The sequence below is a fragment of the Thrips palmi genome, unplaced genomic scaffold, assembly GCF_012932325.1.
Source record: "Thrips palmi isolate BJ-2018 unplaced genomic scaffold, TpBJ-2018v1 HiC_scaffold_18, whole genome shotgun sequence".
Classification (NCBI taxonomy): Eukaryota; Metazoa; Arthropoda; class Insecta; order Thysanoptera; family Thripidae; genus Thrips; species Thrips palmi.
Window position 1 is genome coordinate 12235847 of NW_023144627.1, and position 25369 is coordinate 12261215.

Consider the following 25369-nt stretch of genomic DNA (forward strand, 5'->3'; position numbering starts at 1 on the left):
CGCTCTGGCAACATGGGAACGATGCTGACTCGTTGAGCTCGTGGTGGAGGACGTTGCGTTGGCGAATGCGGCGACTGCGGGCGAATGCCACGTCGGCAAGCGTGTGCTCGTGTGCCCCTCCCCAGCCAACCAGCGAGCCCCGTGTCCGCTTGTCTCACTGGATCGCACCGGTTTTATCTGGTTCGCGCACCGGTTTAGTCCGGCGGAAACCGAACGTAGCCCGAGCATGTACGGACGAGCCCGAGCAAGCCCGAAAGCCGAACCTCATCCGAGCCCGAGCTCGCTCGTTGCTAGCCATGCTGCCCAGTCAGAAGCGCTCTCCAGTCGGTTGCAGGTTCGCTCGCGACCGCTCGGCAAGCTAAGATAGCTGCACTCTTGGTGAAAGTGATTAGGTAGGACTTCTCAGCCTTTTACCTGACCAGGTGCTTCATCGTCTTAGCGAGTCCATAGCCATGACTTTGCAGTGCACTTTGCTTTCATCGAAACCCCCTGATGAGCCAGTTCCACTAGCATTCGGTCGGAAAGCAGGTACTCCCCACCACTTTCCCACCTTTCCCCGCTTGTTGGCCCCCAGGCGAGGGGTTTGTTGGCCCCCAGACGAGAGGGGACATGCGGGGAACGGTGGGGAAGTGGTGGGGGAAACCAATTTCCGACCCAATTAGAAACTAATCCGATTGTCAGAAGGGGGAGCCAGGGAAGGGTGTGGATTCTCAGAGTTGCAGGACTCACTGGAAGATAGGCCTTGATTCCAGGAACCGACGGTGCTCCGAGTGCCGGGCCGGTGGCAGAGGCTTGCGACGTGGCACTCGCGGGGGCCAAGACCAGACTGACTATATCTCGGTGCTACTCCTTTTTATATGGCCTGAATTGTTTGTCAGTGCGTCACGCGTGAACGTCCGGCAACCTCATTTGCATGTTCTGGCGACATTGTACCAGTTTGTCCAGCAAGGTGACTCTTTTTAATCGATGTGCATACTTCAAGCCTCTCCTCCTGGTACACTGTGGTGCGCCAGGACCACAGTTACTTACCGCGCACAAGAGAACTGACCTGACCGCTTTTCAAGGGGCATTATCGTTAAGGAGTTGTGCGTCTGCAACAAAATCTCGCCCGGACCGCTTCGCCGGAATCGTATCACTTTATTGCAATTGGTGAGAGTCAACGTCCTAACGGGTTCTCTAAACCGGCCTGGCTCGGCCAGGGACGCCCTGAATCTCAAGACCTCAATCGGACGATGTACTCCAAGCTTTTGCTCGGGCAGGCCGGAGCCGATTGGGCCCTGCATGCGCGTACTCTGTCGGTTGGTCTCAGGGACGGGATGACGCAATTTTAGTCTCGGTCTGCTCCGCGCTAGAGAGGCTAGAGAGATCAGAGAGCGAGCGGGGCGCTGGGCCCACTGGGCTGGCACACTGGCACTAGCACCCAGCCAGTCCAGCCGCCGCTGCTCGTTGCCGCCGAGGCGCCACCGCGCGGCCGTGCCCGTGCCAGGCTGCCCGAGGCCCCAGCCCGTGCCGCCGCCAGCGCCATCTCTCGGCGGCCCGAGAAAGCAGCTCGCTCAGCTGACGCAGGCTGACGGAACGCGGGTGTTGCGGTCCAGATTACAAAAGCGAAACACTTGTCCAGTCCTGCAGCAGTCTTAACCCGTTTTCGGCCACATCAGAACGTGCCGAGTGCGAGTGTTTTTCGGAAAGTGGAAGTTGTGTTTTCTGGAGTGTGGATTTGGCCGTTTGACTGTTGTCAATGTCCCATTTATCGTGAATGTAGCTTCAGTGGACGCCAGAAATTTCTGATTGAGGGCGCAGGGCCCTCGTAAAATTCGAGTGAAATGCTTTCAACAGTTCGCACGCCTCATGTGCCCGTCTGTCTGTGAGTGAAAATGTGTGTGCTTGTGATATCGGGAAAGAGAGACAATGGATCAAGAAGGAGAGTTATGTGCCTCAGAAGACATCGAACTTATAAAGGTTAGTGGTCGGCCTCAAATTCTATTACCTCTTTGATTGAGGTCACACTTGACTTGGGTAATGCTGTCTTTGAAATCTATTTATTGCCTTGGTCCATATTTACTTGAATTTCGACGGAACTGAATGTATTTGTTGGGCTGCTGTTTGCTAGGTTAGAAAGTCCAGAGCGTAAACAAAGGTGCTCTTAGTGGCTTTGACTTTACTTAGCTTATGGCTAAATTTATCCTGAAACTCTTTGAAACCCTGTAGAAATCAAAGGGATTTCTATGTTTTATGGTTGTATTGCACGAAGAAGGTGGTCCTCTTACTTACAATAGAGTATCTTGGTTTCCGTCCCCGTCGTTTCTGTAACTTGTAACTTTTAATTTACTACTTGTTAGTTTTTTATTTTGATGTACATACTCCAAAAGCCTATTCAATGAAGTATTGTGACATCTAGTTTGCACTTTTCATTTGCTGTCTAAGTATGACTGCACACATTATCTGGTCCATGTGTGTTTGCACAATTTCGAGGTGTTAACTGCGTTGGAATAGTTTTCTCTAATTTTTTGCTGCTAATTTATTATGTGAACCGTGCTTTCTTGTCAAAATTTACACTAGAAGCTCTGTTGTAGACTGTGTGTTAGACTCTTCCATAGGTTTCTTTTCACTCTAAAGTTTTACATCATCAACCGACGTGTTTCCCAGCCCATTCTGGTCAATTACATTTTGTGTGTTTCTTTTTGTTTTCAGAAACTGGAAAAGAGGGTAAGTCCTTGGTAACTGGCTTGGCAGAGCAAGGACTTTGAAGTAATAGGTAATGTAGATATTTCTTCTAAGATCCAAATTTGACAATTTAGATAACACATCCGAAATCTGATTTGATCTTGGAAACACGCCATGCAAGCAGGTGGATTCCTTTTTATAACGAGGTTGAAATCTGATTTGATCTTGGAAACATGCCGTGCAAGCGGGTGGATTCCTTTTTATAACGAGGTTGACTGGCTGGACCTTAAATAATTGTAGGCCATTTCAGACCCTTTTCAGAAAGATGATATCATACAAAAGCAAAGAGTTTTTCTTTGAAACTTTAATTCCAAACAGATACCGCACTTGTAACTTTCTTTTCAAGTAGGTATCTGTTTAGTTTTTTTGGGGCTGGTAGTTTCTCGCCACACGCCGCTTGGCGCGTGGGAGCCCCGCCCCGCCAACCCCGCCTGTCCCTTTCATCATCACGCGCGCAGTATTTATTGATAGTCAAGAAGTTCAAGGGGAGGGGGCGTGGGTGGGGTGGCCCTCGCCTGAGGTCAGTGACGAGGACAATGACGACGAGGGACTCGTGGGTGGCAGCAGGCGCAGTAGGCGCATTCAAAAGAGCCGCTTCCTCACTCTGTCTGTGTGGGGCGTCCCGTTGGGGTGCGAGAGAGAGGGAGCGTTCGAACCGGAAGGACAGTCACCTGCACTTGGTGCATTTTGCATGCCTGTGCGCGCCTGTGCGCGCCTGTGCGCGGGGGGCGGGCGCGGCGTTCGACGCCCGCCCCGCCTCGCGCCGCCCCGCCTCGCCCCGCCCCGCCCCGCCCCGCCCCGCCCCGCCCAAGCCCGCCCCGCCCCGCCCCGCCCCGCCCCGCGAGTACAGGGGTACACTCCGAAGGGGTAGGCACACCCCGGCGTCCCTCAGTGCTTTGGCCCTTGCTCCTCGCGGCGGTCGCCTTGGTGGTCGTCATGGACGTGGTGTCGGCGTTCGACGCCTACCTGGCCGTCCGAGTGGTGTTCCTGCAATCGTGCCAGGAGGTATGCCGTTCGACGTGGTGGGGGTCCTAGGGGCGCTATCACCAGGTGTCGTGTGGAAGGCACAATCGCACGAAGCATCCTGCCGATGCGTGTTTCGACCTGTGCACGGTTATGAACACACCTCACCCACCGCACCCAAAAAACCGAACAACGGTGACGTCAGTGTCGCGTCGCCCGCGTCGCCCCAGCACACCATTCCGAGAGTCGTTTTTGTGTGTACAGCAAAGCCGGTGCCTGGCCGGACGAGCGCCGCTTGGCGCCGCTTGGCGCCGCTCTGCGTGGGCGCCCTCGCGGTCGGGGTCGCCTTAGGAGGGGTGGCGCCGCGTCCAGCCATAGCGTCCAGCAGCGTCCCTCGTCCGGCCGTGTCCGGCGGGTCATCGGGGTGGTTAGTGTCCTCGCTCGCCGTGCCGGCCCTGCAGGGCCGAGCGCAACGCGGGCGCAACGGACCGCATGGCGGCGGCTGCACCTGTTTGACGTGCAGCTGCTTGCGGGCAGTGGTGACGGCGCCCCAGGCCCTGCCCTTGCCCTTTGGCTACTTTGCCTCGGGCGAGGCGGGGGCGGCGGGGGCGGCGGGGGCGGCGGAGGCGTGGCAGGCGAGCCTACTCAATTATCCGGTGCATCTGCGTACCCTGTTGCAATCGAAAACCGCTCATGACTGGAGCGAGGTTGGGTGCGGCGCGCGCGTGCACACACACAAACTCACTTCCCGACCGGCGGTCATCTCACCTTCAAAATCGAGCCTCGCTCGATCAAACTGTTCAAAGAACTGCACCAAATCGTTGGATGTAGCTGACGGCAACGAAGACTCTGCCACGCTCATGTCCCAGCTCAGCTGTCTCCCCAGCTGCCCCCAGCTGCCCCCCAGCTGCCCCCCAGCTGCCCCCCAGCTGCCCCCCAGCTGCCCCCCAGCTGCCCCCCAGCTGCCCCCCAGCTGCACCCCAGCTGCCCCCCAGCTGCCCCCAAGCCGCCCCCAAGCTGCGCCCCCGCCCCCAACCGGTCTCAGCGAACCACCCTTGGAACCACCCGGTGGTGCCCAACAAAACTCTACCAATGCGCACAAACCGGCACAAACGTTAATGAATATTAAAGCGGTCGTTTGAAGGATGAGAGTTTGCCCTTGCCCTTCCCTTTGGCTACTTTGTCTCGGGCGACCCGGTGAGGCGGTGGCGGCGGAGGCGTGGCGAGTGCATCAGCCAAGATCAGCCCAGCCTAGGCAGGCGTTCTGACTGCTATGCAGGAGGATGCCGTTTGTTCGCTGCGTGAGGCACGGGGGCCGGTGGTCACTCCCTTCCCTTCCTCCGCTAATCAAACTTCTTTGTTTTGTTGCCACATTTTATATAGGAAAGACTGTCTGGAGTAGCTCGTACCAGCGGCCGGCCGGAGTGCCACACTTTATTTTTCTTTTTTAATCTCGGTCGGCCCGGGGGGCCAGTACTCCAACCCTTTGGCGCCTCAACTATAAATTCTGTACTGGGCTCGCTCAGGATGGCGTGGGACTGGGGCGATAGTCTCATTATTGTTATTGTTGCGGTTGGTCCAGGAGGCCCCCCAGCTGCCCCCCAGCTGCCCCCCAGCTGTCCCCCAGCTGTCCCCCAGCTGTCCCCCAGCTGCCCCCCAATCCGCCCCCAATCCGCCCCCTTCAGCGAACCACTCTTGGAAGCACCCGGTGGTGCCCACCATTTTGGGGACGAGGGGTGGGCGGCAGTTTAGTCGCATCGGCCGCGCACTCACTTCCTTTTCGCATGTAAATAACAATTTAGTCGCGGCACTTTGAGAGCCGGCCCCTCCGATAGCAGGACCGAGGCGAGCCGAGGCACTCCGAAACAGATGCGGGGCAGTCCCGTTGCCGGGCGCGTTGTCTGCTGGACATGTGGAACTAGTGCAGCAGTTCGGCATGTTGGCGTGCCGGGCAACAATGGAGGGATCAGCCAGGCGCTGTCTGGAGCGGCGACGCAGTGGCGGCGGGCCTCGGACCTGGCGGGCCGGCGGACCAACGCAGAGTGCGACCGTCCCCCCTCTCTCTCTCTCGCCGTGCGGTACGACCCACGAGTGGAAGTGAGAGAGAGACAGGCCGCGGGAGAATCAGTCTGCGGGGCGGCGACACGACACGGCGACACGCGGCACGCCCGAGCAGCCATCCACCCGCCGGCCTGTCACGTCAAGCCCGCGGATTTACAGCCGAGGCATCGGCGAGGCCAAAGGCCAGGCACCGGCACGGCACCGGCAACCGGCCATCCGCGGCGGCCTCTTTCTGCAATCAGCGCATTGTGTTGATCTCTCCTGGACTGGAACCTGCAACCCCGCAGTCCTGCGACCCTGCAGCCGAGGCCACTGGACGGGCTAAGCTTCCTGCGGGTTGCCGCCCGGAAAGTCCCGCGCCCTGCCGTCGCTCTGTCTCCGTCGCACTCGTGGGTCGTCCCTGCAGGGTCGCAGGGGTGTGTGCACGGCGGGTGCGAGAGGGACAGAGCACGATGTGGAAACGCTTCTACGTTTCTACGTCGTGGACAGTGTGACGGTTCGTCGAAGCGCTCGGACGGTGCGGCGGCCAGCGGCGGCCAGCAGTGGCCAGCAGCCCGATTCCGAGAGTCGTCGCGCTGTCTCTCTCGCACCCACAGGGGACGCCCCATGAGTGCGAGAGAGACAGCGACGAAAAGGACTCTAGGAATCTGGCGGCAGATGGCCTACAGTCCGGGCCAACAATTTTGTGACACGGCGGCGACACGCAGCCTCGACCGGTCCTGGATCAATTTGTATGCTTCTGTCGCTTTGTCTCTCGAACGCCCGCGCACTGTAAAAAATTCCGTACTTTTGTAGGGAAATGGTACAGAAAAATATAGTACGGAGGTACGGAGAAAAGTACGGAACGTTCCGTACTTGCTCCATATGAACCCATGTAAATGGGTACGGAAAAAAGGTACGGAACGTTCCGTAGTTGGCAAGTACGGACGGTCCAGGCAAATTATTGACCAGACATGTTCCGTACTTTTTCCGTACTTTTTTTCTCACAGTGCGGCTCCCGCGGCTACGCGCAGACCGACTCTGACAGTCGTTTTTTGTCTTTCGCGCACGCATGGGGCGTTCCAGTTACGCACGGGGCCCGAACCGGCAAAGGATTGATTGTGGTCTAGATGTAGATACGCCACGGACGGCTGTTTTTCCATAGGAGCGTTTCTACATCGTGTCTGGCAGGTGCGCTGCGCGGTGCCTACCCTCCCGACTCCGCATGCCGCCAAGGACCTTTGCGCCCGGGGGGGCCTTGGCGGCGGCCCTCGCAGGTCCGTGGGGCCCTCGGTGGGGCCCACGTCAGGCAAGCGCGGATCCAGGGGGGGGGGGGCAAAAGGACAATTGCCCCCCCCTTGACCCCTAGATAGCCGCCTGAAAGGTAGGCAAAAAGCACCAATTTGCCCCTGTAAGTAGGCAAAAAGTGCTACTTTGCCCCCCCCCCCTTTGTGCCGACTCTGGATCCGCCACTGACGTCAGGCCGCGATGTGAGCCTCGCAGCCACGGAGCCTGAGCCTTGTTGTGTCTGGCCCGCGCCCCGCTTGCTTGGGGTTTGAGTGTGTTTGGGGCCCGGCTCGGGGGCCTCCAGTGCGTGGTGCCGAGAGTGTCGAGTCGACTGCGTTGCGCGTCAAGCCCCACGGCTTGCCCCACGGCTTGCCCTACAGCACTTGAACTGGCCCAGAACGAGCGACCCGAGTCGCCGAAGGACCGTCCGGATCTAAAGCGACGACGGCCGCGAAGGACTTCGCCCTGCAATCCGATGCGAGTTCCGCCCGAATGCCCTTTCCCACCATCATCATCGGCCCGAGCCAGCAAGACACTCCGACAAAACGCCCACAGTGACGTCAGTTTGATGACAAAATGACAAATCTTAGTCAAAATTTCGACAGAAAGGAGGGGGGGGGGGAACTGCAGTGTAGTGGCGACAGACACGAAAAAAATACAAAAGGCGGAAAACACCTCGGCTCCCCATCTCCCTGCTGTCCCGCCCGCCGGTGCTGCTGCTTCTTCTTGGCGGCTTCTTTCGGCGGGTTCGCGCGGTTCGCGTCAAGCGGCCAAGCGGCTCTGCACCTCTGGAGCGACACTTTAGCAAGGCGCCTTGGGAGGCCTTGGGCAGCCTTGGGAGGCGAAAACGGTTTATTGCAGGCAGCCGTTGAATGTAAACAAAATCGCGGTGAGAACAAGGTCCCCGAACCCCGTCGTCAGTGCGTCGCTCGTTTGCGTAGAACTCGCCTGCCTCGAAGCTGTGTGACTTGTGGAGGTATGGGGGGAGCGTCCCCTCCCCTTTCGAATCGATGTGAAAACTTTGGAAAATAATTGCGTTCTAGGTGGTCGTCGACTTTGGGGTGGGCATCTCCGGCGCGCAGCAGCCAGTCTAGCTTCGAATCGATGTGGAACAGTGGAAAACAAAGCAAACTAGAGTGATGGGCACGAGCGGGCAACTACTCGAGAAATCCTGTGTCCCCTGGAGCCTTAAAAATCCCTGGAAATCCGAAATCTTTCCCGTGAAAGACTTAAAAGCCAGATTTTTTTGCGTAAAATTGGATGATATCTTGCGAAATCTCTTGCCTCAAGAAATCTTGTGTCCCCAAACATCCAACGTGGTTGACCCCTCGGATGGGCTCGCGCCTCCAACAAGGGCGAACAAGGGCCAGTTGTGTAAACAATGAAAAGAATTGGGTTTTGACATTGCGCCGTGGCGATCACGCTGCACTTCCTGGGGCTCCTTTCAGGAGCCCTGCTGGAGCATCCGGACGCCCCGGGCGGCCACCTCGCCGCGCGCCGCGGATGTTTGCACCAGAAGGAACAAGGCTGTCCGATTTGCGGCATCTTTTCTCTCTCTCTCTCTCTCTCTCTCTCTCTCTCTCTCTCTCTCTCTCTCTCTCTCTCTCTCTCTCTCTCTCTCTCTCTCTCTCTCGCACGTCACGTGGTCGCGCTGAGGTGCAGCGCAGGGAGCATGCCGTGGCATGCCGCATGCCGCCCGGTGCATGCAGCCTCTGCCGGGGCAGTTTTCCCTGGAAGACGCGGTGCTGGGAGGGGGAGGGGGAGGGGGCGGCGTTCCCCCGGCACGGCCAGCGCGGCCAGTAGCAGAGCAGCAGCCAGCCAGCTGAGCGGCTGTAGGCGCTGCCGCCGCCGCCACTAGGCACCGGGGATAGGAGCGGTGCGGCGGTGGCTGCGCGGCGGCACGGCGCGGTGGCGGCGGCGGTGGTGGCGGCAGCCACCGCGCCCGCGCCGTGCTTCTTGCAGTGCATCAGCATCAGGTCAGTCAGTACGTTCTCGGTCGGGGCCAGCAGCAGTGGTGCGCGCCGAGCGTCGAGCTGTAATTTCTGGTGTACACACCAGCGTGCGGAAAACGAGTGTGTGTGCGCGAGTGAGTTTGGCCGCGTGGCCGCGTGGCGACTTGATGAGGGCGTCTCAGGGATGAGTCCTGCGCTCGGTGAGTGTCTCCCGTCGTCCCGCCGCCCCTGCCCGCCCCTGCCATTGTTGCGGCACGGCGGTCGCGATCGGCGCGCTTTCGTCGCTCTGTCTCTCTCGCGCTGCCGGCGCGCCCCGCTCGCTCACACAGGTGGGGGAAAGGGACGAAACGCCCGCCGAGTCTAGTGTAGCCGCGTGGCAGGTTCCAGCTCCAGCGGTGCCCGCCATCGCATCTTGTCCTCGCCCCAAACGCCTCACGTAAACAAACGTGCACGAATGTCACTTGTCCGACCAGACTCCCCCTCCTCAAACTTTGACGAGGCAAATCTGATTAACGGTGAGGCCGGATCGCATTCGATCGTGCAGCCGCGTGGTGTGCACCTGGCTGAGGGGGGGAGGGGCCCGGGTGCCTCCCGCTCCCCCCTTACCCCTCTCCTTCCCCTCCCCCTTCCCCTCCCCCTTCCCCTCCCCTTCCCCTTCCTCAAAAGGTCCTCCTACGCCTTGGCCCTTAGAAATAAGGCTATTCACGAAGATGAGAGGCTGTGGTGCTTACGAAACGAAGGTTGTGCAGGGGGTTGCCTGGATTTTGTCTTTCTCCTTGAGGGGCACGCGAGAGAGAGAGAGAAGGGGGGGGGGAGTCGAAGTCGTAAGTCGTACCCGTGGCTCTTCCTCCAAGCCGCCCCCTGATCGAAGGGGCAGTAGTGCTTGCTCTGGGCATGCTCAATTGATCAGTAGACTGATTCTGCACGGTGCGGTCGTCGGTCTGCCTCTCTCGCATCGGTACGGAGCGCCCCATGAGTGCGAGGGAGAGAGAGACTTGCCACTGGGTAATCAGCCACAGGGTGTTGCGTCCTGACTTGCCGTGATGGGTGTGGCCAGTGAGGCGCGTGTGAGGCTAGTGGGGCCGGGGGAGGGGGGGGGGCAGGTCGATCAAATTGCAAGGGGTGCATGCGCAGAACGGTTTGCCTTTTGCGCCACACTGCCGACTGATGTCGCACGTCGTCGCTCTGCCTGTCTGTCTCTCTCGCTCCCCCCCCCCCCCCCGCCGTGCTGGGCCTACATTGCAGTTTGTGTTGCGGCGCGGCGCTCTTTCGCCGTGCTAATAAATATTGACATAGTGTATGGACGCGCTACGGCCGCCACGCTTGGAGTATGGACCGACTTCGCGCGACGCGCTGATATAGTGTGATCCCACGCCGGCGCGGGGCGGGGCGGGGGCGACTACCACCCTCTAGAAAATAGGGCAATCGGCATTGTGGCTGTCAAACTTCCCGCACCTCGGAAAATCCGGAATTGGTCTAACGAGAGTCCCTTTTCACGGTGTCCCTTGTTTTCCTCAGAACGGCCGTCTGGCGTTTATGGCGTTTTCTCTGCCACACACTTGAGCGACGGAGTGGCTGCCCGACGGGGCCTTAATTTTGTTTTGAAAGAAAGGCCGTGGAACGCGCGTATGGCTTTGGCCCGTTTGGTCGTTTTCGCTGACGCCGCGAACCGCCGCGTGAACGGTGCCGCGCCAGCCGCGCCGACTCCGCCACGCAGGCCACGCAGTCCACGCAGTGCGCAGCGTGCTGACTTGAGACTCGAAGGGCGAGGGACCGTCCCCGAACCACGTGCAGTGACGTGGGAGAGAGGGGGCTTGTTAACCTCCTTAGTGGCTCCCTGTGTTCGTTAACATTGCCGGCAGCATCAATAAGGGCTTAAACTATCGGTCACAGTCACGTCTTTCATTACAGTCAAACTCCTCGTTTTGTCCCTCTTCTGGGTCCTTCGTTTTGTCCCGGAGTCATCCCCACCACCGTGGCCCGGGTCGCGCCCCGCCGGCCGATGCCTGCCGTCGCTGGCCGGCCAGGTAGGGATTCCGGCGGCCTAATCCGCATCGGCCGGCCGGGGTCGGTCCTTCGTTTTGTCCAAAGCGGGACAAAACGAGGAGTTTGACTGTAGATTCATGAAATTTCATGGCCGATGTGAAATTTAATGGCGTTCATGAATTTTCAATACATATTTGTAATGAAAATTCATGACATTTTTAACAGTGTTCATTAGCGGCCTGCCACAGGATTCTCCTACGGCATCGAGACGGGCGGGTCGGTTTCGAATCGGCGTCAGCGTCGCGCCGCCCGAGGCGTGTCGCCTTTTGCTGCTCGGAGCCTAGAATGCGAGTGTGTTTTTACTTACCGTGTAGGTGGTCCATGGAGGTTTTTGCACCTGCTCCGTAGTCGTCACCACGACCCCTACTTTTTTCCCTCGCAGGTCTTTGACAGGGCCGGGCCCCCTGCAGTTTGATTCCGATCAGTGATTTGGTCGCTCAGTCTCTCTCGCAGCCATGCGGGGACGCCCCGTGAGTGCGAGAGAGACGGAGGGATGAAATGACCGTGCCGTCCGAACCTTCGTCAACAAAGCGGCGAAAGCGGAGAGGGTACTCATTCTTTCCGTAGGACTCGGCATTTAGAGGTCCCATTTGGGCAGGCCGGCAAGACCCAACTCTTTGCCTTGGAGCGGTGTTTGTGACAGTGTACTAGCCCGCGCGACCCTGCGAGGTGTCACACAATGGGCCGTGGAGGGCTGGCGGGCTGGCGGGGGTTGTACTTTACGGCCCAGACCCAGCCACTACCGTCTCGACCATCGTCTCGACGATCTCCAGCAGGACTAGGAAAGGCGTGCTAGCCGTGGTCCAGTGGTACAGTCGCTGCCGAAATGCGCAGAGCGGCGCGGATGTTGCGGCGCTGCACAGTGGACTAGCTTGAAGACCGGTGGAGGTGGTCAAAATTCCGGACGGGTTTTGAGCTCCAGAGTCGCTAAATGGGACTCGAACCGAACGTGTGACTCCATCAATCGATTGCTCTTCGAACGAGGAATCTTTTGGTGGGGTCACATGTTCGGTTCAACTCCTGTTTAGCGACTCTGGAGCTCAAAACGCTCCAAGAGTTTTGGCCGTCGCCCGGTCTTCTGGCAAATCTACTGGGCGCTGGACTGGCCGTGCTGCCGAGCTGCTCCGTGAACTTGACCCCGACGAGCCATGTCGTACTACCGCCTGTGCGCCAAGCCCCGCGGTATGCACACACGGCTTCGATAGCGTCGCTGGGCGTCGCGGGGCGTCGCGGGGCGTCGCGGGGCGTCGCATAGCGGCGGCCTGTGCTGCCCGGACGTCTCGGCGTCGCTGCTCGTCGCGGCTCGTTTGGGCCGCCGACAGCCACCGGCTAGGGGCCGCGAGAAACTGTAACTGTAGCCCGACGACCGGAAGGCTGGTGTAGCCCCCTGCACCTCCCCCCCCCCTCTTTGCGTCTTGACCTTGGCTCCAACTATGATAAGGGCACAGTGTTTAACCATTGCCCACTTCGTTCACATCCTGTGCCGTCGTCTGTCTAGCGTTTGGCTTTCCCTGTGCCGTCGTCTCTCTAGCGTGTGGCATTCCCTGTGCCGTCGTCTGTCTAGCGTTTGGCTTTCCCTGTGCCGTCGTCTCTCTAGCGTGTGGCATTCCCTGTGCCGTCGTCTGTCTAGCGTTTGGCTTTCCCTGTGCCGTCGTCTCTCTAGCGTGTGGCATTCCCTGTGCCGTCGTCTCTCTAGCGTTTTGGCTTTCCCTGTGCCGTCGTCTCTCTAGCGTTTTGGCTTTCCCTGTGCCGTCGTCTCTCCAGCGTGTGGCATTCCCTCCGCGCGGCTCCAGGCCCCACTCCCGTTTCTAGCGCGGAGGCATTACCCCCTCCCAGCGCGCTAGCCCCCCACTCCCGTCCCCGGAGTTTAGGCATTCCCTGTGTTCCGCTGTGTTCGCCCCTCGTGGCGCGGCCCCGCCGTCTCTCTCGCACCCCGACGGGACGCGGCCCCATAAGCGCGCCAGAGAGAGAGAGACGGCGAGTCTGACACCCTTCTGTTCGGAATGATCATTTGTGACCGCTCCCTGTTCCAGATCCGCAAGCAGGCGAACGCTCTGCGGTCGGGCAGCGGCGGACGCTCGATCCGGCAGCTGTTGAACGGGTGCTACGTGAATGCCGTGCGCGCGGACGCTGGCGGACCAATGAGTCGCAACAGGTAAGGCGCCACAAGGCGCTGCGGAGAAGAGCTGGGACGGAAGTTGAGGAGAAATCCAGAAGAACGGAAGTCGGAATAGTATGAGAATGTTACTCTGCGGCGGAACAGTAGAACGGCCTCCTCACGAGTTTCGCATACTGTACTTTGGTTTTCTTGATTTGTCCTCAACTTCCGTTCCAGCCGTTGTCTGAAGTACCGCTTTTTTTCGGTGTCGCTCACGCCCAGTCTCTCCCCAGGAAACATGTCCCGGCCAAGCCCAGCAGCAGCAAGCCTTCCACCAGCAGGTCCTCGTCCAGCAGCAAGCCCTCGAGCAGCAAGCCCTCGTGCAGCAAATATCTGCTAACGAGTTCCTCGTCGAGGTGGGTACTTATTTTTGCTTTGCGAGGCTTTGTTTGTTCCAAATTTGACGGGTTTGGCGTTCCAGCAGTGGGAGCGAGAGCGACAGCCCCGTCAAGCCCGTGCGGCGCGGCGCCAAGAACTGCATCGACGACTCCGACGACGAGGAAGACGATGCTCCTCCAGCCGACGTCCCGGCCGACCCGGCCGCCGCGGTGGCTTCGACCTCCAGGACGGAGTCGAGGCCGCCGTCCAGGCCGCCGTCGAGGCCGCCTTCCAGGACGCCGTCCTTAGAGCGCAGCGCCAACGCCACGGGCCGAGTGCTGCAGCAGACCTCCAAGTAAGTGCAGACCGCGTGGAAGCGGAGACGCTTGAAAATGTTGCCCTTTACAACGCCCTCTTGTTTCCGCCAGCTCCAGGAGCGCCTCTTCGGCGGAGCCCAGGGAGGCAGAGCCCAGGGAGGCGTCGCGCGGACGCGAGAACCAGCCCGACGAGGACGAGGACAGGCGCCGCGAGGACAAGCGGCACAAGCGGAAGCTGTCGTCGGAGGAAGAGGACAAGCGGCGCAAGAGGAAGGCGCTGGACGAGGAGGAGGACAAGCGACGCAAGAGGAAGGCGCTGGACGAGGAGGAGGACAAGCGACGCAAGAGGAAGGCGCTGGACGAGGAAGAGGGCAGGCACCACAAGAGGAAGGCGTCGGCGGAGGAAGAGGGCAGGCACCACAAGAGGAAGGCGTCGGCGGAGGAAGGGGACAAGCACCACAAGAGGAAGCCGTCGGCAGAGGACGACTCGCGTCGGAAGGACCGCAAGGACGACGGCAAGAGCGACAAGGATGGCGCCAAGCGGAGGCACTCTTCGGACAGCGGAAGCGGCGGGAGCTCCTCGCACGGCAAGCGGCACGGCGACAAGGAGGCGCGCCGTTCCAGCAAGGACGACGCCAAGAGGAAGCCTCGCGACTCCCCCCTGCCGTGGACCGCCCCCGCCTACATGGACCTCACGGACCTCCCAGCCAGCCCCGTGGGATCGCCCATCGTTATCTCGTCGGACTCGTCCGACGGTGTCTGCGTCATCGACTCGTCGTCGGAGTCCGAGGTGGCGGTGGAGGTGCCCGTCAAGAGGTCGACCAAGCTGCCCGAGAGGTTGCCCGCGAAGTTGCCCGAGGAGGCACCAGTGGAGGCGCCCGAGGAAGTCCCCGAGCAAGTACCCGAGGAGGCTCTGAGGGAAGTACCGGAAGCTCTAACGGAAGCGTCAAGCGAAGCACCAAGGGAATCGCCGAGTCAGGCCTCCACCGAGTTGTCCAGCGAGGCCTTGGTGCCCGTGGACGTGCCGATGGCGCACCAGCCGCCGGCTGAGGTGGCCGAAGAAGACGCGGTGCTGGGCGAGAGCGAGTTTGCTGGGGCGGTGCCCACCACCGAAGATCTACCGTCTGCTCTGCTACAAGTACCTGATAGTCTACCTACCTCTATGCCAAGTGCTCAAAGTGATACGATAAGTATGCTAAAAAACGTTTCTAGTGCATCTACGGGTACGGCAAATGTGACATGTGTTTCTAGTGCTTCTTCAAGTACAGCCACTAGTTCAACACTAAATGCGCCTGCGAGTGTATCTAGTGCCTCTACAAGTCCGGCCTCTAGATCAATACCAAATGTGCCAAGGAGTGTTTCTAGTGCTTCTGCGAGTACAGCCTCCAGTGGGTCAGCTGATGAACATAAAAAAGTAAAACTAGAAGAGATAAAAGGAATTTTAGTTGTGATGATAAACTTTTGCAAGTCCCATGGCCGCCTGGCCGATGTGGTGAAGAGCTTCATGCCGGCCTATCCTGGCGTCAGTGAGTTCGTGCTGGAGAGACTGCTGAGGCTGCCGTCCCCGACCATGGAGAATGCCATCTCCATGGCGACATTCAACGTGACTTACGACCAGGCCCGTCAGGACCAAAAAGCGAGCCCCCCAGGCGACACCAGCGAGGCAGACGTCCTCCAGGTCGTGGAGGCCTTCTTCGAGGTGACGGCTGGCATGGAGGACGCAGAGCGGCTCGCCCACCTGGCCTACATGTTCCCCTTTGCCGGGGCCTTGATCCCCTCGGTCGAGGCTCTGAACCGTTACTTGAGGATACCGACCGGGGTCCACATGATCTCCTTCATGATCAACTGCAGATTAAAAGAGACAAAGACTGATAGTGTTAAAAGTGAACCCGACAGTACGAGCCATGCGGGTTTCGCCGCAAGAAGTTCCGTCAAGATAGAAGTGGCTGGCCGGGCCGCGGAATCCAAGACTGAGTGCACCGACAGGCCGTTCGCCCACAGGCCGCCCGCCGACGCCGAGCCTGCCGACTTTCAGCCCACCGACGCCGAGCCCGCCGACGCCCAGCCCACCGTTCAGCCCGCCGACGCCGAGCCCACTGATAGGACGACGCAAGACGCCAGCTGCGGCGCAGACCTCGCCGACGACGTGCCCCCCGTGCCTTCGGAGCGCAGAAAAAAGAAGAAAAAGAAGAGGAAGAAGGACAACCCGCTGCCGCCGGCGGAAGCCACCGGGCTGAAGGTGCGACTGCGACGCAGCACGGAGGGCTACGTCATGGAGTCGTTGAGCGAGTCCAACAGCCCGGCGCTCAGCCCGGCGCTCAGCCCGGCGACGGCCTCGTCGTCCGACGGGGAGGTGCCCAAGGCCTCAGCCGCCAGCGCCACCAACACGGTGGCTGACTTGAGCGACGCCAGCACCGTGGACGCCAATCCCTCCTCCAACGCCTCCTCGGTGGACACCGACGTGACTGAAACCGAAGAGGTTGGCAACACCGGGGCTGACAGCGCCGGGGTTGGCAACACCGTCAAGGACCCTGCCGAGGCCACTGCAACCACCAACGACGAGGCCGCTGCGACCGCCCGGGCCCCGCCGCCTCTAATCCTATCCATCGCCAAAAGGCCCCTCTACTCCAAGAACTTCGCCTTCATGCAGCAGCAGGCTCGCTCGCCGCGCTCGCCGGAACGGTCCAGGGACCGCCACGACGACTCACCGCGCCACCGCGGAGAAGACTCCCCTCGGTCCAGCAGCTCCCAGGACGCTCGGAGGTCGCCGTCACCGCCACGCCTGGAGCGTCAGACTTCGCCCCGCTCCGGCTCTGGTAGGGAGGCACACTCTTCGCCGCGCTACAGCTCTTCAAGGGAAGAGCGGACTTCGCCCCGCTCCGGCTCTGGTAGGGAGGCACACTCTTCGCCGCGCTCCACCAGGGAAGGACGCACTTCACCACGCTCGGGCGCGGACAGGGAACGGCGTTCTCCTCCACGCTCCAGGGAAAGACACTCCTCGCCCCGATCCAGCCACACCAGGGGACGGCAATCTTCACCACGCTCCAGGGATAGACACCCCTCGCCCCGATCCAGCCACACCAGGGAACGGCAATCTTCACCACGCTCCAGGGATAGGCAATCGTCGCCCCGCTCCTCGCGCCACTCCAGCCGCCCGAGGGACAGACGCTCTCCGCCCCGCTACGACCGTGCCAGGGAGCGGAGGACTTCACCCCGCTCCTCTCGCTCCACTGTGCGGTACAGAGACGAGTCGTCGAGCCCCGAGCCGCCTCGCCCCAGGAACGACCGGGAGGAACCAAGGCGCCCGGAGATGTCCCCGCCCAGCCAGCCTCCTAGCCAATCCCCCAGCCAGCCTCCCAATCAATCGCCCAGCCAGCCTCCCAATCAATCCCCCAGCCAGCCTCCCAATCAATCCCCCAGCCAGCCTCCTAGCCAATCACCCGGCCAATCACCCAGCCAGTCCCAAGCGCCCCTCGCAGACCGTCCGTGGAAGGTGTGCAGACTGTCCTTGAGCGGTGGTCGCGGTCGAGTCCGCGGTCGTGGTCGCGGCCGCGGCATGCAACGCTACGCGCCTGCCGGCAAGTACATCCCCCTGGGCGTGGACGCGAGCGCCAACGCCAGGCCCACCGTGACGCCCGAGTCTCGCGTCGGCGCCTTGCCCGCCGTCCGCCGCAAGTCGCTGCCCGCCGCCGACCTGCCCACCGAGGACGTGGTGCCCCCGCCGCCCCCAGCGCGGCGCTGCAGCACGGAGAGGCTCGAGGCGCTGCTCGGCAGAACCAGCAGGGACGAGGGCGAGGCGGAACAGCGAGAGAAGCAGCCAGCTCGCAGTCCACAGCAGGGCAAGCCAGCAGACTCAGCCTCCAAGCAGCAAGCCACGAAGCCACCAGAACAGCGAGAGAAGCAGCCAGCTCGCAGTCCAAAGCAGGGCAAGCCAGCAGAGTCAGCCTCCAAGCAGCAAGCCACAAAGCCAGCAGAAACAGCTACCAGTCAGCAGCAAGAGAAAAGGACTTCGGAAAAAGGCCCAAGTCAGCAGCAGGAACCTGCACAAACCTCCACCAAGGAAAACAAGAAGCCAGCAGAACCTGCAAAGCTGCAGAAAGCAACGTCACCGAGACAGCAACAAGACGCAAGCAACAAGGAGCAAGGAACGGACAAGCCTAGAGAAGAACCGAAGCGGCGGGAGTCTTCTGAAAAGTGGCGTGAGGCGTTTAAAGTCTCAAGCAAGCCCCATCCCTACGCACCAACCTCAACCTCGTTCGTCCGTGCTCAGACGGCGTCGGGCGCCGCTCTCTCCTCCGTGCCGTCGTCCTTGGCCAGGGGCTCCGAGATCATCCTGCCGAAGTGCTCTTCAGGACCGGCCCAGCCTCCAGCCAGCTCTTCAGGACCGGCCCGGCCTCCAGCCAGCTCTTCAGGACCGGCCCGGCCTCCAGCCAGCTCTTCAGGACCGGCCCAGCCTCCCACCACCACTGCAGGACCAGCCCGGCCTCCTGCTGCACCCAGCCGGCTGACTGTGTCAGCCCGAGTTGCTGCCAGCGCCCCGCGAGCCGACGCATCCAAGGACTCCAGACCCGACCTCCTCGTTGACCCCCGTCGGCCGCCAGCACCCCCCGCCTCCAGCCCGGCCGCTGCCGCCAACTTCTACCAGCAAGTGGAGGAATCCCAAGCGCCACCGGGCACCAGCCCGCCGTCCAAGCCGCCCCCCCGGACCTACCCACCTGCCAAAGACCACCAGCCCACAGAAGCGCCCAGGGCGGCGCCGCCGCCTCGCACCCAGGTGTCCTCCAGGCTGGCCACTGGGCCCTTCATGGCAGCTTGCATGGCGGCAACTCAAAAGAGTGTCGCCGCGCCGTTGTCCGCGCCCGGCTCGGCTGTGACTGTGACTGCGACTGCCACACATGAGAAGACGCCCTCGCCCCCGTCTATCCATGACGCGGCCACGCCCATCTTCGCGGCGCCGCGGGAGTCACGGCCTGTGACGCCGCCCCCCGCGGGCCCCGCGCCAACCTCAAGCCCGTCGCTGCCCAGGCTGCAGTTGAGTCCGCAGGCTGCCAGGGCTGCTTCCTCCGCCACGACGGCCGCCGTGCAAAAGACTTCGACGGGCCCTTCCTCCAAGACGCCGACGACAGCCTCGCTGGACGTGGAGCATCTGTCCATGCCCTCTCTGTCGCCGCCTCCGTTTGCTGCGGAGGGGCTGGGGGAACGAATCCATGAAGTGGTGACACCGCCCTTGCGAAGGCCCTCCACCTCGCCGTCGTCACTGACCCCGTCCAAGTCGCCAGCGCGGCACACGCCAAGGGAGGCTGTGATAACGCCGGCCACCCCTACGACCAGGGAAGCTGCGAGTACGCCGGCCACGCCTACCACCAGGGAAGCTCCGAGTACGCCGGCCACGCCTACCACCAGGGAAGCTCCGAGTACGCCGGCCACGCCCACCACCAGGGAAGCTCCGGGTACGCCGGCCACGCCCACCACCAGGGAAGTTCCGAGCATGCCGGCCACGCCGGCCACGCTCGCCTCGGCGGACTCCGATGACGAAGACGACCGCCTGGTGATCGACGAGAACGGTCCGCCCTCCGTGCGGCCGCCGTCGTCGGCGTCCACAGTGCGGCCTTCGTCTGCCTTGTCCTCTGGATCGGCCCCGCCGCTAACACCCACCAAGCCTTCGGCACCCCAGCCCGCCGCAGTGGTGAGGCTCACCCCGACCGGCGTTGCCAACGGCCAGATCGTCTACACAGCGGAATGGCTGGCGGCGTCGACAGAACCCTATGCGTTGACGACGTCGCCGGTGTCATCGCCGGTGTCAGCAGCGATGGCAGGGCCACTGACGACGCCAGTGTCAGCAGCGCCGGCGGTGTCAGCGACCACGCCAGTGACGTCGCCAGTGTCAGCCGCTCTCGACCAGATCCGCATCCCTACGGTTTCGGATGTGCAGAGTGCTCTTGGGGAGTTGCTTCAGGAGTCGGCCAAGATCGAGGTGCCGGTGCCAGCCCCAGTGCCAGAGCCAGCGCCAGCCCCGCGCACCTTCATCAAAGTGAAGAACGCCAAGGCACTGGGCCTTCACTCCTGGTCCGCCGGGGACTCGCCGCCCAGGACTGAGAGCGCTTCAACTTCAAGCTCAGCTGCGACAGCCAACCAAGCCATCTCTGCGACGACAAGATCGACCAGCTCGACTAGTTCGGCGGGCAGAGGCAGCACCACTGCAGCCAGGCTTGCTGCAAGCAGCGCCAGCGCGACCAGCACTGCTGTCCGTGGCCCTGTCGCGCAGCCGGTCCAAGAGACTGTAGCTGTGCACCAACAATCATCCGCTCAGCCAAACAGCATCTCTTTCCCTCCCACGACTACGATAGTTCAGGGGCTGCAGCAGGGGCTGCAGCAGGGGCTGCAGCAGGGGCTACAGCAGGGGCTACAGCAGGGGCTACCGATGTGGCTGCCGCAACCACAGCATCAGGGGGTACAGCAAGTACCACGACAGCAAGTACCACCACAGCAAGCACCACCTCAGCAAGTACCACCACAGCAAGCAGCACCACGGCCAGCAGCACCACAGCAAGCACCACCGCAAGTACGACGGCAGAGGCCACTGGTACCAGCACCCTATCCGCGGCCAGGACCGCAGCAAGGACCGCAGCAAGTTTCACAGATGAGGGCGCATCCGACGCCGGTTCTAGGACCTCCACAACATGCGGGCCCTGCTCGCAGCCAGCCGGCAACAGCAGCCCCTAGTCAAGCGCGTAGATTTGTAGTAGTTGGCCAATCTCAAACTATGCACTTTGTAGTCTCCCAAATGCCAGCCCAGGCTGGGCAGGCACAAGGACACGTTCGCCAGCAGGCAGCAAACTCAGGACTTGGACAGGTAAGCAACCAAACTATCGATTTTAGTTTGAATTTTATAATTTACAAGGTTTTAACATTTACATTGATTGTTCTTAGGGCCAAGTGTCTTCCAACTTCGGAATGCCTCAACCAGCTCCAATGGTTCGTCTTCAGTGCTTTACATTTCCCTTTCATTCCATTTGTCCTGTGTAAATTAATTTTAGACTTTCAATTTCTTTTTGACAGGTCATGGCAAATTCTCAGAGCAACAACTCAACCTATCTCAGCAGCACCACTCATCAATCTCTTCCGGTATTAATTCACACTTAATATATTTGTTCAGAGATTTAATTGAAATATGTTTATACCCAGTTTCTCGCTTTTATGTTATATTTCCATTTAAATTGATTGTGCTGCATTATTCTCCTGTACAGGCTGTACCAATCTCTGGGCAACCTCCTCAGCATGTGCCAAATGCTCTATACCGTACCGCCCCTTCATATCAGGTATAACTTGTCATCAGTGTTTAATAATAATTTTCGTGCTGTTTACAATTATTTTAAGTAACTGCTTCTCATTTGAATGCGTAATTGTTCTCTCCAGGCTCTACATGCTGCGTATCTGGTACCTGAAAATAGCCAAATGGTGTCGGCACAGCCACAGTTGACGCAGCGTCAGCAGTATGCAGTTCAGACACCGCCTGTCCATCCATATCAGATGTCCACTACCCAGCAGCCTCCAATCCATGTGCAAGGGATTCAGCCTCTCCATCAGAAACAACCTGATTCTAATGCTCTCTTCCAAGTGCCGCCTAATGCCTCTAGACCAGCAGCTTCCACCCAGCAGCCAACAGCAGTACCTCCTCAGCAAACACCAACACAGTCTCAAAATTCGAGAAACCTCCCTAATATTCTGCGTGGAGCACTTGGCTCAGGACCAGCACCAACCCAGGAGCTCAATCGTCAACTAACAGTAAATCCAGTGCAGGTAATGTTTAATTTTGACATTTGATGTGTTATGGTTTAGATGTTCCAAACGAAATTGTGATCTTCATCTTACTGTTTCTTAGGCCCTAGTCAACATGGCTGCGTCCCACTTAGAGTCTCCACAGAGTGTTCCCTTGATCCCTCTTGCTGCACACCAAAATCAACTTCAGGTATTACTGAACATCAATCGTGTGCAACTCGGTCTTTCAATGTTTGCCTATCTGGATTAATCTTTGACATTTATTTATTTATTTACTTTTTTTTGATGCCTGACAGTTATTATTCCTAAAAATTCTAAAAATTTAGCTTTTTTTCCTATAAATTGGTTATTTGTTTATGTAATAAATTTTAATGCATTTTTTCTATCCCTGAACAGGTTGCTCCTGTTCCTAGCCAGATGGTGGTGGGAGCTCCAAGTATAGTTCCAGTTGCTGACCAGGTGCAGGCAGCTCCAACAACTGCTCCTGTTGGTGAACAGATGGCGACAGCTCCTAGTGTAGCTCCAGTCGCTGATCCAGTGCTGGCAGCTCAACCTGCTGCTCTTGTGGCTCATCATGCTGCTCCTGAACCAGCTACACCCCCATTGTTGAGGGCGCTCCAGCAAGAGGAAGGACCATTGCCTCTCCTGTCAAATCTTGATATTGACGATGTCCTCTGCACTCCAAATTGGGTATGCCAGCCATAATATTCATTTCTATTAGTGTGGTACTTCTTGATCAACTTGTTGATTTTGTAATAATGTAATGTTCCAAATTCTGTTTCAGATTGATGAAACCACCATTGGAAAGCGACACAATGCCATGACTAATTGTGATGCTCGTGCCTCCCATTCAGATGTAAGTTATTTTTTATCTTATTTGCAAATTATGTATTATTTTTAGCCTGAAAGTCAGATTTCATTTTAACAAGATTTCTTTTTTTTTTTTTTGGAGGAGGTTGCAGTTTATATACCTGTTGTTATTCCATGATTTTTTTGTACATTTTGTTTCAGATGGAACAATCTTTGCACTTAACTGCCCCACATGATGTAGCATCAACTGTGGACAAGCAGTCTTGTGCACCTTCCAGTACAAATGATGATAAAGAAAAAGATAATGAAAAGAATGCAGATGAAGAAAAAGATAAGGAAGGAGGTGCAGATGAAGAGGATGGAGATGATGATGAAGAAAAAGATGACGATGAGGAAAAAGATGATGAAGAAAGAGAAGATGGAGATGAAGGAAATGATGATGATGAAGGTGAATCACTAGATGACGTGGTTGATAAATTAATTGATCTGTGTGATGAGACCTCTGATTCTGAGTCCGATGAGTCTGATAATGCCACATCACCAAATCTGGACCCTGCATCTATGCAGGAAAATATTGACACTGATGCATCTAATACAGAAGAAACTCAAGATCATCAATGCTCAGTGGAGGAGGAAGAAAGCTCTGCATCTGATGACAGTGAAGTGGAAGATGCTCCAGATGCAAGTCAGGCAGTGAAAGACTTTCTATCAACACTTGATTTATCACCACCTGCATCTCCAGAAGGACCCTCTGGTCAGCATCTGGAAGAAGGTGAAGATCATGATGAAGAATCTGTTAGTAAAGCAATGGAAGCCAGCAAAAATGGAGTCAATGACATTTGTGATGAAGAGGCTGTTCATGAAGAAAATATTGGAGATAACCACCGTCTTAGAGATGAAAGAGAAGCTAATGAAGAGAATAGAGAAGAAAGCAGTGTTGAAGATGATGGGAGAAGCCATGAAATTGACAGTGATAAAGAGAAGAGAGAAGAGAGCAAAGTTAAAGACGATGGAAAAAGTCATGAAAATAACAATAAAGAAAGCAATGCAGCAGATGATGGAAATACCAGTGAAGAAAGTAGCAATGAAGAGGACGGTCTTGGTGACGCTCTTGACCAGATAGTGAACGATGCGGAGGAGGATGAATCTCAGACCCAATCACCAGATCTATCTGGAAACTTCAACTATAGAGAGGCTGCTGCTCTAGAAGATGAAGATACAGTTCCAGAGGAAGGTCTTGGCAATACTCTTGACCAGATAGTGAATGATGCTGAGGAGGACGAGTCTCGGACCCAATCACCAGCTCCATCCGAAAACTTTAACTGTAGGGAGGCTGCTGCTGTAGAAAACAATGATACAGTTCCAGAGGACGGTCTTGGTGACGCTCTTGACCAGATAGTGAACAATGCGGAGGAGGATGAATCTCAGACCCAATCACCAGATCCATCTGAAAACTTCAACTCTAGAGAGGCTGCTGCTGTAGAAGACGAAGATACAGTTCCAGAGGAAGGTCTTGGGGACGCTCTTGACCAGATAGTAAATGATGCTGAGGAGGACGAGTCTCGGACCCAATCACCAGCTCCATCCGAAAACTCCAACTGTAGAGAGGCTGCTGCTGTAGAAGATGAAGATACAGTTCCTCTGCCCTCTCCTCAGAGCCCTCCTACTCAATCTGAAAGCTTTGCTGCTTCACTTCCGAATCCCTCTGATGATGCTTCACAGCCTTTGGATTTGACTGCTCCTTCTGCTGTAACTAGTGCTCCTTCTATGCCACAAAGGAATTCTCAAGAACAAGAATACCTAGATTTGCTCCATGGCATAGATTGGAGTGAATCTGGGTTTGATGACCACCCAGCTATGGCAGACAGACAATTAACATTACCTTCAGCCTCATCAGACAAAAATGAATGTTCACAGCAAAGTTCAGATGAATTAACATCTTCAGCTGGAAACATTTCTGCTGCCATTACAGAGGAAGCTGACAGTACCCAGACTTGTCCATCAGAAACCGAAGCTGCAGAAATGAATTCTAATGGGAGGAAATCTCCACTTGAGCATGACGACCGCTCAGTTCGCTGTGTCAATGAGACATCTCTGTCCATTGGCAGTCAACCAGTCTTGGAGTTCAATTCCAACAGTGACTCAGATTCCTCCTTTTGTGAGTTGATTGAGAGCCCCGACTCAGGAGAGGATGATGTAACTTCCACTTGGGAGGATTCCTATTTGGAACCACGTACACCTGACATACGCAGCTTGATGGACAAGCTAGCAGATAATGACGCAGAAGATGCAGAAGACGCAGAGGAAATGATTGATGTGAGCCAGCTGAGTCGGTTCATTTCGGTAAAAGCTAAGGAACCAGACAAGGATCATGAGCTTCCCCCTGAGCTGGCCGAAGCTATGAATAATCCTGACTGTGAACTTGATGTCCTTGTTGAAATTGATGCGACAAACAAGTGTACCTGTGGGAAGCCTAGTAAGTTTGCCTGCGAGTGTGTGGGAGCCTTCTACTGCAGTTTTGATTGTGCTGTAAGTCCTTTTTGTTTTGTTTTTTTGTTTTCTTCCTTAAAATTACTGCATTTTAAATTTTGATGAATTGTTTCCTCTTTTCCAGAAAGCCAATTGGGACAACCATTTTGATGAATGTAAACTAGGACCGATATGAGAATTTTGTTTGTATACATTTCTACCTAATCTAGTTTAGTTGTTTTAAGTGATAACAGTATTTAGTTGATTTTTTTGTAATCAATGTACCTGAGTAAAGTTTAGTTTCAAAGACTAGAATATTATGCACCAGTGTCCTGAGAAATACTGTGATATTAAGCTCCTTGTGGAACAGGAGAATATTAAACTCGGGTGCCTAATGTTAAGCATTCATTAAGGTTCCATTTTATTTTGTAATTTTTTATTTTACAAGTTTGATTATGATAAACCAATAATGTTACACTGAAGAAGTCCTTTATTCTCCCTTGTAC

The 25369-nt window shown here is 57.5% G+C and overlaps 1 protein-coding gene across 5 annotated transcripts; it reads left to right on the forward strand.

Moving 5' to 3' along the window:
• Positions 1 to 1529: 1529 nt before the first annotated feature.
• LOC117645404 (mucin-19-like) lies at positions 1530 to 25345 on the forward strand. Of its 5 annotated transcripts, none has more exons than XM_034385588.1 (15): positions 1530 to 1959; positions 2692 to 2706; positions 13046 to 13167; positions 13404 to 13526; positions 13592 to 13843; positions 13917 to 20658; positions 20736 to 20780; positions 20865 to 20930; positions 21053 to 21124; positions 21222 to 21605; positions 21688 to 21774; positions 21981 to 22274; positions 22369 to 22440; positions 22596 to 24923; positions 25009 to 25345. In XM_034385588.1, exons 1-15 carry the CDS (start codon positions 1909 to 1911, stop codon positions 25057 to 25059), a joined length of 10704 nt encoding a protein of 3567 aa, XP_034241479.1. In that variant the 5' UTR covers positions 1530 to 1908; the 3' UTR covers positions 25060 to 25345. The 5 variants fall into 5 exon arrangements, with proteins under 5 accessions (XP_034241479.1, XP_034241480.1, XP_034241482.1 ...); XM_034385589.1 differs by having other exon boundaries at positions 13595 to 13843; XM_034385591.1 differs by lacking the exon at positions 1530 to 1959 and having other exon boundaries at positions 2692 to 2755.
• Positions 25346 to 25369: the final 24 nt, after the last annotated feature.